At 28.3% G+C, this 14125-nt stretch overlaps 1 protein-coding gene across 1 annotated transcript in view; it reads right to left on the reverse strand.

The window, feature by feature from the left end:
* LOC134830370 (division abnormally delayed protein) overlaps positions 1–14125 on the reverse strand; it is a 73098-nt gene that overhangs the window by 20244 nt on the left and 38729 nt on the right. Inside the window, exon 2 of the mRNA XM_063843824.1 lies at positions 4586–4729. Within this exon, the coding sequence (XP_063699894.1) occupies positions 4586–4729 (144 nt within the window). The remainder of the gene's footprint in view (positions 1–4585; positions 4730–14125) is intronic.

Consider the following 14125-nt stretch of genomic DNA (forward strand, 5'->3'; position numbering starts at 1 on the left):
TTAAAAGATCAACTTCAAAAGGGGTCAAATTGACCTCTTAACTTAAGGATTGGTTAAATTGACTCCTTAAAAGATCAAATTGATACCGTAAGAGACTCAATGTGTTAATTAAACTCCTAATGGATCAATCTGACTCCTTACTTACCTAAAGGATCTACTCAGTCTCTTAAGGTATCAATTTGATCGTTTTCAGGGACCCCATCTAACCTCTTAAGAGGTCAATTTGACCCCTTTTTGAAGTTGATCTTTTAATATTTCGTTCAACTTTAAAAGGGGTCAATTTGACCTCTTGATGGGTTAGATGGATTCCCTAAGATCGATCAATTACCTTAAGAGACTGAGTAGATCCTTTTAAAAAGTTTACATCAGAGGTCAATCTCACACCTTTTCAATCCGTAGGGCTGGATGATGCAAGTCATGTCACATTAAATCTGATTAGCAATTACTGCAAAGTTTAATTATTTACATTAACTGTCTCTGTCACTCTCTGGCTTTAATCCTCAGATGCATTCCGACGTCGTTGCCAATGACACATGCGAGAGAGGAGGATGAAAGACATTCCAAAAATCGACACGCTTGTCGAGTGAAAACCTCAGAAAAACGTAAAACATGCAATCAAACACCCGAAACAGAGAACGAAGAAGATTTTTTTTGATATAATGCAGATCAGGCGTGTTTATATAAATATCGCACCGTACACAAGCGGCATGTTTCTTATTGCAATTTTCTACTTAATTTTCTGCTTTATAACATTTTATTTTAAAAATATACATTTATAAAGTGCAAATTAACGTAGCAACGAACGAAGAAGCGTTTTCGCAAATATTTGTTTATGTCTTCATTGCGCAGCAAAAAAAAACAGTCGACATTGTGCGTGAATCGTGCAGAGATAAAACATTTGTCTAGAAATTCCTGAGTTAATTGGTAATTAATTTATTTTTTGATGCTTTTCAATTTTTTTTTTATTTTTTCTCTTTTGAGATCATTTTGATTTATGAGCTTCACAAGAATTTTTGTGAAACGGAAGTTTGTTGTTTAAATATTCAAAAGAAGCCACCCAAAAAAAAAAAGTTGTCATGTCAAGTGAATCAACCGCAATTGTTAGTCATCCGCTAACAAAACGCAACAAAGCAAAACAAAGGTGTTTCATTTCATTATCACCTCTTCTGTCGTTCACCAGCTTGCCTGTTTGTTTGATGTTGGGGACTAACAAACTGCAACAATATTTTCAAGTAGAGCGTGTAAAAAAAATGTGTAATTTTTTAATTAAATGACAGAATATCAGAGAGAGAGACAGAAGGAGACGAGGGAAAACTAACAAAACTGGGTAACAAAATTCCAGTCAGCCAGACAAAAGTTCATGTTGCGGTTTCCAACGATGATGGCTTGGAATGTGCAGAAAGCATCAGAGCGCGCTAAGCAGCTTATTTTATACATTTTTTTTTGTTTCAGTATATTTGATATAGTTGTAGAGAGCTACAAAAAAATAAACAACAATAAACAAGAGCACCGGATGCTGTGGTATTTACATTTATTCTTGCTTTTTTCGGCATCACTTACTCACCATCGCACCATTTTATTTACTGAAACACTGAAATCCGACTCTCCTGGCAGAAAGATACCGACGACCGACGATGCGATGCGATGACTGACTGAGCAAACAATAAAAACAAAACATGTGGAGTCGTGGAATTTATGGAGACGATTTTTCTCTTTTTTTTATTAAAAGAAAGTTAGGTAAGCGCATTTTTTTAATTTTTTAAAGTAGGAAAATTTTTCAAAATTTTTCCTCTATTTTTACAAAATTTATATTTTTAAATATTTAATTTAAATAATTTTATTTTATTTAATTTAATTTAATTTATTTTTAATTTATCTCAATTTTTTATTATTTTTTTTTTAATTTTATAAGTATAATATAAAAAATTTAAATTTTTTAGAAATTGATTAATATAAAAAAAAATTAAAATATTTTTTTAGAATAAAAATTTTAATGATTTTTTAACTAAAACAATTAAAATAATTAATTAATTAAATATTTAATAAATTAATATATTTTATTAATTAAAATTTTTAAATTAATTTAATTAATAAAATTTTAAAATATTTTAATTAATGAAATTTTCTAATTAATTTTCTAAATTAAAATTATTTTAATATTTTTTTTTATTTTATTTAAATTTTATTTATTTTATTATTTTTTTTAAATTTTTTTAAAATTATTTTTAATTGAATTTCATGTCAGTTAGTCAAAAATTTAATAAATTTTGATAGAAAAATCAAATTTTTAATTCAATATTGATTCAAAAAATTAAATTTATTCAAAAAAAACAGACAAGAATTTTTCGCGATGATCGCTTTGTCAAACCTAACCTAAAATTTTGATCAAAAAATCCATTTTCTTGACTAAGTTTCTAAAATTTTGTAAAAAGCTCATAGGAAGTCTTCACAAAAAATTTTCAAATTTAATTTCATGAACAATTTTTTCTTAAAATTTTAACAAAAAATCACAGACAGACACTCTTCATCTTCATTAACCTTAAATAACTCCTCATTTAACCAACATTCCTCACACAAAATGTTAATTTTTCAACCAAACAAGTGATCTCACGGAGAGTAACTTAACCCCCATTTTCCTTTTGACTTACTTGAAACCTCACATAATTGTCTAAAGTAGTAGCGCACAACACAAAAGAAGAAGCCTATAATTTGCAAAACTCGAAAACATGTAAGTCTACGTCATTCGTCGTCGCTCGTCGTAAGTAACATAATAACAACAAACACTTGATTATCGGATTACATATCACAACAATCACTCGGCATATGCACCCTTTTATTTAACTTTTTTTTAAGTGCGGAGCAAGATAATCTGCGAGTCAAATAATAATAATAATAATTACATATAGTTAACAATATTTACATGCAATTTTACACCTCTATCGTTCATGTTTGTCTCTCGTTAGTTTAATCTCTTTTTCTCTCGGTTTCTATGAAACTAATAACAACAATTTTACAACAACAAATAATTATCTCATTACAGCAAGCAAGAGGGCGGATTAATGCGTTGTGGTTATGTTCCCTTGGAAATTTTCCGAAAATTTGCCTCCAGTTAATTCTGCTTCGAATGCGACAAATTCCAGGATTGAAAAAAAAAATCTTATTTGGAGCAAAATTGAAACAAGTTGCCTTCCCTGAAGTTTTAAATTATGAATCATCGTGCTATGCGTCGATTCTTCAAATATTTACAACGTCGTTCCTTGCAACAACAAACACACAACAAAATTCCCCGATGAACGTCGATTTAGCGTTAAAATCGATGTTGTAACATATTTGTCGTATAAAGCTCTAAATTCTAAAGATTTTGTGTGTTTATGTGCGACACAAAACGGGGCGACACAGAAGAAGAGAGGAATGTAAACTCATACACAACGATGAAGAATGAATATTTTATCTGGATACTTTTTTTTCTGCGCATTCATGTGACAATTTTTTTTTGTGTGTGCTGTCGCTTTTCACACGGGCATCCTCTTACTGTTTTGCTTGTTGTTGGCTTACAAGTAAATTGACAAGCTGATTTGGAGCACATGAAATTTCTGGCTAAAAAAATGTAAGTAAACTCCTTAAAATTTATTTCAATTAATCCAAACCAAGCAAATTTTGAAATACTTTCACAATTTAGTACTCCTCATTTCACAATTTGATATTCCTCCTCATCATCTGTGGTCTTTTCCCATTAAAATACACAAATTTCACAAATTTGTACTCCTCATTTCACAATTTGATACTCCTCCTCATCATCTGTGGTCTTTTTTTAATTAAAAATGCACAAATTTCACAATTTTGTACTCCTCACTTCACAATTTGATACTCCTCCTCATCATCTGTGGTCTATTCTTCATTGAAATACACAAATTTCACAATTTTGTACTCCTCGCTTCACATTTTTGTACTCCTCCTCATCATTTGTGGTCTTTTCTCCATTGAAATGCACAAATTTCACAATTTTGTACTCCTCACTTCACATTTTCGTACTCCTCATAACGAAAATGCAGTAAAAATTTCGGAGACAGAGGAAAATTCCATCATAAAACCACAATTTTTCTTCGAAATGCGGTAAAAAATAGTAAAAGTGAGCTTTAATTTTGCTTTAAAACCACCTTTTTTCTCGCATTGCTGTCCCGGACTGGAATGTGAAGGTCAACTGTATGAAACGAAAAGCAGAAGAAGAAGAAGAATTGCATTTTTTTTCGTTTCTCACATTCACATTCAAGTTTTTGGCATTGCACACTGAAATATGGAACGAGACTGCAATGCAAAAAAAAAATTGCAAAAAAGGACATTTAGCTCTGTTATTTTTTTAAATATTAAATTACACACCTACTGTATCAAAGGAGGAGTTTTTCGTGTCAAAAGTGTCAGTTTCGAGTCCGTTCCTCTCGGTTTGGTTAAAAAAAACATTTTCGTACTTTCTCACGTTACAAGAACTCTGAGCAATCGATCAATAATAAAACAAAACTTTTTTCAAATTAAAGGGAAAAACTTTGCTCCGTAGGGACTTTGGTCCAATTAAATGGAAATTACTCACCTCTGAATGTATTCGCTGTCGACTCCCACAGACTACGATGACTTTGTGTGTGATCCTTCACTATCCGCTGGAAGCTCTCTGTGGATTTTTGGATCAATTGCTCTTCGGTTCGCGTATCACAACAATTTCCATTGCAAATTTGACCTGCAAATAAAAGAGATAAAAGTCGAGATTTATTAATTTGCACATGAAATAAATTGTCAAATGTGTGGCCTTGAACTATTTTTTATGATGATGACATGCGATAAGGATTTTCAGCTGGAGGCGAAACGAAATTATTGTAATGCAATGCAAATGATAGGTTTATTTTGGTGTTTTGGAACAATTTATTTTGCATTGCGCACATAAATAAATAACAAACACAAAATATAAACGTCTCTGAGCATTTCTCGAACATATAAATTAATTTAATAAACTACGAAGGAGTTTGGCTGAATAACACGCGCTAAATGTTTGTGGAGGAAGTTCCGCAGAGCAATAATGACAATAAATAAATTTTAATGAGGACGAAATGTTGTGCGCTTGAGACACATTAAGAAATATTTTTAGTAAATTTTCAACGAAAAAGGTCATTTAAGAGAAAGATGCACATTTTTGATGAATATTTGTTCTAAATAAAAATGTCAGAAATGAAATTTTTGCCAGAAAATAACCAAAAATGTCAAGTTTAATTTTGTTCTTTTTTTAAAAATTTAAATCAAATGGCTTGAAAAATGCAAAATTAATTAAAAAAGTCCTCCAAAAAAATATTTTCACGACAATTTAATAATTTTTTAAAAATTTAATTTAATAACTTTTTTAAAATTTTATTTAATAATTTTTTTTAAATTTAATTTTTAATTTCGATTTTTAATGAATTGTTTTTTTATAATTTTTTAACTTTCGGCTTTAATAAAATTTAAAAAATTCATAAAAAAATTCTTCATCTTGAGAGTATTTTTTATAATTTAATTTTATTTTTTTTTATCTTTAATAAATTTTTAAAATTTAATAAGAGCAAAAAATCTTTTTTAAAAAAATCTTTCTGAACTGTTTCATTAAAGAAAAACGTATAAAAAAACATAAGAAAAATTTAAAATTAAATTTGAAAAAAAATTATTAAATTTTTACAAAAAAAAAAAAATATTTTTAAAGGTTTTAAATTAAAGGAATTTTTTTTTTTAATTTATTAAAATTTAAAATTAATTTAAAAAAAAATAAAATTATTAAATTTTTTAATAAAAAATGCCTTGAGATATAAAGCCCTCAACTATAACTTCCCCTAAAAAAATTGAAAATCTCACCGCAATATCATCGAAAAAAAAACACACAAAATATTATTCAAACAAACCATAAAAAGACCGAAAATATCACATATGCAAACAAAAGCAATAATAACAAAAGAACCGTTTAAAAAAATCTTCTATTCACATAAATAAATAAATAAATTTTGTCTCAGCAGCGCTCAGCAAGCTCAGCTCAGCTTCGGCTCATGCGATATTATATTTTCAATTTCAATTCAATTTCTTTCAATGTCGCATCTCACAATTTATAGCCTCGTAATAATATATATATATATACCTAAGGAACGATGCCATTTTTCTTTTGAAAAAGGAAAAACTTTTTTTTTGCATTTTCTTGGCTTAGTTTTCGACACACGAAAAAAAAGAAGATATATGTTGCATGCAGGAAGAAGAAGAACAACGGACCACCGTTCAAAAAGTACTTAAGTTTAATATTAAAATAAATCGAAATCCGGATTGGAAGCGATTTAGCGCGCGCTAAAGTTTCAAAATTGAGGTTAATCTTCGATGTTTATTAGAGATGCAAGCAGCAAGTTCTTTAAAGTTTTTCAGTGGAAAATATTTTAATGCAGATAAATGATAGCAATAGAAATGTTTTAAAAGAAAATCCACAATATTTTCATTATCTTTACGAGGACTCTGTAAACGTTCCTGATGAAGAGAGTTTGTAAACTCGTTGAATAAATTGCATCTCAAGTGGTTAAGTAAGTGTGAATAATGGAAAATTGTTGTGAATGAGAAGAAGAGGAGTTTGTGTAAAAATACGAAAATACGAGCGAAAAGGAGTAGGAAGAAACATAATTTGTGGATAAAAGTTTAAAAATTGAAAAGTTACGTTCTTCTACTTCCGCTTTTCTCCCTTTTTTCTACGCAAGCCGCCCTTTAAAAGGAGACAAAAAAGAAGAAAGCTCGACACAACGTTATCTATGTTAATTCCAAAATTGACTGAAATTGATAAATGGTGGTGATCAATCAAACTAAACACGACATCGCACGTCGTCGTTTGTCGATGCTGGTGGTTGGTTCGTGGTTTGATATATATTTGCAGCTACAAACATATGATAATGATGATGATGATGACAATAAATGTGGCGTTTCATTTGCTTGCCATTGCTTTGATTTGTTTTCTGAATGCGATGCGACGATACGTGATGTGCACACAACCAACATAATAATAACGATAATATTAATATAAAATCATTCGGCGTACGAGAAGTGAATTATTATGGGTTTTAAAAAGTGATATATGGAGTGCAATTGAGTGTTTTTTTGTGTGTGTCGGAGGTTAGGTTTTTTGTTGAACTTGAAAGAATTTTACCAAAAAAATTATTTTGGAACAAATTTGGGATTTTTTAAGATTTTTTTTTAATTTTTTATGAGTTGAGAAAAGATATTTTTTTTATTTTTAGAAACCAAAAAGGGCTTAAAAAATTGAATTTTAACTCTAATATTAAAAAATGACTGTAGCGCCCCCTACAATTGATCAACTGATCGACGAATGATCTCTTTGATTTTTTTTTAATTATTTCAAATAAAAAATTATTTTACGATCAGAAGGTCAGACAATAGCTTCATTTTTAAAACATAATTATTGCTTCAAAAATAAGAAAAATAACTTTAAACGGTTAAAAACGACTAAAGCGCCCTCTATAATTGATCAACTGATCGTACAAAGATTGAAAAGCGAACTGTAAGATTTTTTTTTCGTCGTTTTAATTAATAGGTAAGAAGGTTAGTCAATGCTTCATTTTTAAAACTTAAATATTGCTTCAAAGTTACTGAAACGCCCTCTTATGAACAGTCAAATAACGGAATAAAGATCCAAAAAGACTTATTTTTTTTCGAATAAAATGCTTTAAGTTGGAATTTTTCTAAAAAAATGTCGGTTTGATCAAAATGTCATTGGACTTTTTAGAAAAGAAAAAATAGCTTTAGAGTACCATAATGAGAATTAAAAAAATAGTGTAGCGCCCTCTATAACTGATCAACTGATCGAAAATCGATCTTTAAGGATCTATTTTTAAAACTTTTTCGTTATTTCCAATAAAAATTGACTCTCAATTAAGGTTTTTCTAAAAAACTCCCGCTGTGTGCAGAAATTTTACTTTTTTGACAGTAGCGCCCTCTAACAGTCAATCCCGAAACCTTTGAGATCTCGATCAAAAGATCACTCAGATCGCCTAAAACCACAAAATATCAATTTTAATAAAATTTTCAATCAAATCCATCACAAAAGAACATTCGAGAAACAATAAAACATCAATTCACGTCACAAAACCACTCAAAATTCGTACCCTTTTCACAGCGATTATCTTTCCACAAAACCCGTCTCGAACCGTAATCTTCCGTCGTCAGTTCAACAACCTGACACTCGTGCTGTCTACTCGTTGTCTATCCGTAGACCCTCTTTATGCTTGTCTATCCCAATTTTCGTCTCGCCGATTAACCTTTTTATGACGCTTGCTGACATTTTTTTGCCAGACACCGAACAACAACTGCAATAACTCATTCATATTCGCATTTGGAACATTTTTCATTCAAACAGCCATCAAAGCGGAACGAAGTTTGCTCACACACATGACACGAGACACGAACCGTCAACATATTTGCCTGTTCCTGAAAACAAAAACAACAAAAAAAAAATGCAGGGGGAACCATCATTTTTTCCCCGATATTTAATGTTTTTGTGCAAAAATTGTTACAAATAGAACGGAGCGAGGAACAAAAACATGTTATTTACATCAATGCCATTCGGTAATTTATTATTAATTATTATGCATGTTCGAATATTGATGATCTATGTGGCCTCACACAGCGAAATTTGTATCTTTGTGTTCGTTAATTATTGCAGTTTATGCATGTTTCGCCCGCTAGGATGAACAAAAATCGCTCGAAAAAGGGATTTTCTCGCATAAAATGAGGAAAATTTTGGTCCTTTGCAGATAAATGTAAAACTCAAACAAATACAAAATTACATTTTAGAGGAACACGCAACTTTATCGGAAAATATAAACTACAACGCAAGCAATATATACTCTATTAATTAATCTTTTGTGTTGCAGTGATTACACCGAACATTGTGAGTTCATGATATCAATGGCAACAGAGAGGATAATTTTAATATGTTTGTGTTTAAACAAGATCCTAAGGTAAAAAATTGGAAAAAAGAGCAAATTTTCTATTTTTTCCGATGGAATTTAAGAAAACTTTATGAAAAGGGGTAGCAAAACCCATTTCCTGCCATTTTCACAAATTAAAATATAATTTGAGCCATTTTTAAAACGTCTACTGCTCCGTTCGAATTATTCGGTATAACTTTTCAAAGTTATTTTCACCAACATTAACATATTTAATGCCAAGCCATTGTTCCGTTGTTGATACAACAATACAAGTTGGGTGGTTTTTCGTATATTTTATGAACCGAAATGAACCAAACATGACTCGAAAGACGTTTGAATTCCTTTTGAACATGAAAAATCGGAGAATGAGAGTCCTTTTTACGCTTTTCGACGGTATTGGAGACATAAAGCTGTCATTTGAAGCCGTTTCGAACAGAATGTCGTTGTAAAAAAGGGTTAAATATTCACAGAATTAAAGGATTTTGTACGAACTAAACATAATTTTTGCTGAAACGGGGAGAATGTCTCCATTTGTACGAGTCGTGAATGATTTTTATGTGATTTGTACATCATTAAAGACAATAAAGACGCAACGACAACACTAATTTTGTGTATTTAAAGGGGAGCTAATGTTGTGTATTCAAGAGAATGAAGCCCCTTTATTGATTTTTAATGATTATTCTTGTATTTTTGTTTAAAATGGGGTTCTAAGTAGTTATAAAATATGTAAATTTTGCATTTTTTACGTAAAAATTGTTATTTTGTGAATTTTTTATTTAAATATTTTAAGAAAATTCACAAAATAAAAATTTTTTGTTTTAAAAGTTGAAAAATTTTAAGTTTTTTTTTAAATATTCTTAAAATTTTCATAATTTTTATAACGAACAAAAATTTTTTATTTCAAAATTTAATATAAAAAATTAAAAAATTATAACAAATTAAAATTTAAAAAAAAATTTAAACTTATTGAATTTTTTTGGAGTTCTAAAAAATTAAAAAAAAATTTAAATTTTTAAAAATTTATTAAAAATTACAAATTAAAAGAAAATTAAAATTTTTTTCAATTTTTCTTCAAATTGTGACAAATTATCTCAAAATTCTAAAAAAAGAAAAAAAAAATTTTACAATTTTTTTAAAAATGTTTTAAATTTTCTTTAAATTTGCAAATTTATTAAAAAAAATTTTTAATATTTTTTTGAAATTTTCTTTAAATTTTTTTCAAAAAAAAAATTTAAAATTTAAAAATTAAAAAAAAACATCTAAAAATGCTAAAAAATAAAAAAAAAATACAAATTTTATTAATTTTTTTTACTAATTTTCTTTTAAATTTTTTATTTTTTTTTACATTTTAGCAAAAAATTTTTTTAAGCCCCGAAAAAGCCCAAAATTTTATCTTTAACGCCGAATGACGTCAATTTCTTACGGTACATTGAGTACTAAAGTATAATCGAGAAGATCATTCAATTAAAATCCATCACGTTCTCGACATATTTCATTCACATCCACTCGCACTTGCCTCCGTCGTTATCATCATCGTCGAACATTGTCGTCAAACATTTTTCGTTAGTTGAACGTCCAATATGTCACATCAAATTAATTTTACTGTCTCTTGAACTTTTTTTTTCGTTCTTTAACATTTAATGCATTTCGTTACTTTTTCCTCTTTAATTTTAGCCGATTTAGATAAATCCAAGGCAAAAAGAACGAAGAAAGTTCTAATTGTTTGTTCTCTTTTTGGATTACAGCCAATTAAATGCAGGTGCTACTTTCACATGAAGTCTCTTGCTGCAAGAATTTTATGTAAATGAACGGCATCACATTTAATTATATCAGAGTGTCTCTCATGATGGCATGCCAGTCTTGCGGCAAATGACATGCTAAATAAAGCAATAATAGTAATAATGATGATGATTGTAACGTCTAAATGTGTTAAGTTGCAATAATACGAGTTTTCTGTTTAAAATGACATTCATTGTTTAAATATTTACTCTTTCATTCGTTACATTATTTTTTTTCTTCACACAAAATAAAAAAAAAATATTGCGATGAAAAAGTCATGTAATTACGTTTGTTCTAAAGCAAAATACCCTCGTTGCAAAAATATCAAAAGGACAAAAAAAAATGAAATGAAATAATAGCTCCACACAATAATCATAAATATGCATGATAAATGTGAAATTTAATTTTATGCAAAAGCTTTTAAAGAGCAATTAAATGTCGTAAAAGCAGTTAACTTTTAAAAATTACGCTTTATTTTGTTCAGCATATTTTTTTTAGCCACATAGATACAAAGAGAGAGAGAGAAAAAAAACGACATTTGTTAGAATATAATTAACAAACATAATATTTTATGGAAATTTTTGCGAGTGTACGTACAAGAGGGTTACAAGCATTTCAAACAAAATTATAAACTTAATAAATACAAAACAATGTTAAATAACTAAAAAGTTTTTTTTTTTGTTTTAATTTGATTATGAATTAATATTTCATGTTTTTTTGTGTATTTATGTTTTATTTTTGTATAACGGAAAAATGAGTTAATTAAAGGGTGAAGGAAGCGTGGCTTTTAACAAGTTTGAATTTTTTTAGAAAATTTTTAAGAGCTTTAAAGAATTTTGAGAGCTGAAAGTGCTTATATGAGTTAAAATGTTGGTTAAAAAGTTGTAAAAATGTAGAAAAACTCAAAAACTTTTGAAATTTTGTAAAACTGACAAAAACTGATAAGATCTGATGAAGAGCTGAGAAATTATTAAGAGGCCTAAAATACTTTGAAAAAGCTTAGATCTTCAGAAAAGTAGAAAAATTTATTAGAAAATGCAAAACTAACAAAATCTGACGAGTTATTACAGAGCTGAGAATTTCTAAAAAGTGAAGTAACTGAAATTTTCGTAAAGAGCTGAAATAATGAAAAAACTAACCTAACTTTTCTTTGATAATTTGAACGAAATCTCCTGATTTTTCTGTAAAATCAAAGATCATTATCAGGAGATTTCATTCAAATTATCAAAGAAAAGTTAGGTTAGGTTTTTCATAATTTCAGCCCTAACGAGAATTTCAGCTTTTCAACTTTTGTACAAATTCTCAGCTCTGTAATAACTTGTCAGATTTTGTCAGTTTTACATTTCTTGATAAATTTTCTTCTTTTATGAAGATCTAAGCCTTTTCAAAAAAGCTCTTCATCAAAATTAAATTTTGTCAGTTTTACATTTCTTGATAAATTTTTCTTCTTTTATGAAGATCTAAATTAAAAAAAAAACTAAAAAAATTAAAAGTAAAAAAATTCAACTGTTAATAGCTTTAAAAAACCTGAAAATCAATAATATAAATTTTTCAAAGCCATGTTAGGCCAGTCATTAAAAAACCTATCGATTTCATGTCACTACTTGTTTAGTAACTATGCACTTCTCTATTTAATGCACAAATTCTGTCAAAATATAATTTGCCTACTCAACAAAAATTATTATTATTTATTGACTATTATTGAATTGAGTAATCATAGACATGTCTCCGTACACAAACCTTGTTCGTTATCGCTACATTGACATAATCTTATCTTATCGCTACAAAAATAGCATGTTCGATTTCATTCAGTAGAAAGCTCTACTCTAGCTCACAAAAAATTTCCCACACTTTAAATCTTTGAATCTAGTTTCTAGTCTTCGGTTTCTGGAAATGTTTGTCAATCAATTCCGAGTTAATACAAAACATAACATGACATGTAAAGTAAATTGAGCATCCCAAATTGTCAATTATTATTCCTCAGTTAGTTTCATCTAGTGCCGCCCTTTCAGAGCTTAATCAGAAAAAAAATAACTTTTGTTCACAATTTACTTCAATTAACGAAAATTTTACGCAATTTTTCAATTTCATTTTATTATTCGGTTGCTCTTGGAACTTCATTAGTACTAATTCGAATAAACATAATAACAATGACAACTTCTAAATTTCATGTAATTTCGCATTTAATCTTGATAACGTCGTTCGCTACAATTTTTTTTGATAACAATGTCTATTAATAACTTTCGGGTTAAAACTTTTCGTTCTATGTCTTTCAATTTTCGTGTGTTATTTATCTTTTCATTTATTTATTTACTTCTTTAATGAGACAAAGTTTGCGCGATTTGTATCTACAGAGCATTCGTTATCTTATCAGGATTTAAAATTTTCGTAGAACTTTATCTATTGTTAGAATTGCAAATTAAACAAAATTTATTTTATGAGGTTGGTGCGCCATGGCGCTTCAATGAGAGTTTCCGAAAGTCATTTAAGTTTTTCAAGTGTCATGTGTTTTGTTATTGTTTAGTCTGCTTGTCAACTGTTTTTACTGTCAAGTACTTGAAACAAAGTTTTATTTTTTTTTTGTAATTAAATAAATGAAAAAAAAAAAAAAATAACTCATGACTTTTTTTTTCAAGAGCATGAACAAAAAATAACGAAAAAAAAAAATGAGTGAACGTTTTTTTCCATTATTTTTTTTTCATTCATAAAATTGTGCGTACACGTGTCTAAATTGGACGTGAAACTGACATCTATTTAGACAAATAATAATTTTCTTATCATTTTAGTCACAATTTTGTATTTTATTTTTATTTCTTTTGTATTTTTTTTAGGTATGGAAGGTTAGGGAAAAATTACGAAAAAAAGGAAGGGAATTGTGACAACTAGGATAGATTAGAAATTTAAACAAAGGTAAGAAAATGTATGAATTTTATAATTTATTCAAGCAAAAAAAAATACTTTAATTTTTTTGAATTTTAGAGCGGAATCAACACTTCATCAGAGAAATTTCAATTAAACCGGAAGAATTGAATAGAAAAATCTATTTCCAATTAATCCAAACCAAGCATAAAAACTTTAAATTTTTATCAAAAGAGGTTTTAAAAAAAACTTTCAAGGAGTTCCTTTTAAAAAAATTTCAAAAGAATTTAAATTCTTGTTGAATAATTTTCAATTTTCCAACCTTTAGTTCAGATCCTTTCATGAAAAAAAAAATTTTTTAATCATTTTCCGAGAATAATTTCCTTTTCATTCTCACCAAAAAATCACATCTTTTAAATTTTAATCGTTTCGCATTTTAAAAAGCCTTGACGGCACATTATCCAAAAAAAACCTATTCTTTCATAATTCATCATTAACTC

Source organism: Culicoides brevitarsis, chromosome 2, assembly GCF_036172545.1.
Source record: "Culicoides brevitarsis isolate CSIRO-B50_1 chromosome 2, AGI_CSIRO_Cbre_v1, whole genome shotgun sequence".
Classification (NCBI taxonomy): Eukaryota; Metazoa; Arthropoda; class Insecta; order Diptera; family Ceratopogonidae; genus Culicoides; species Culicoides brevitarsis.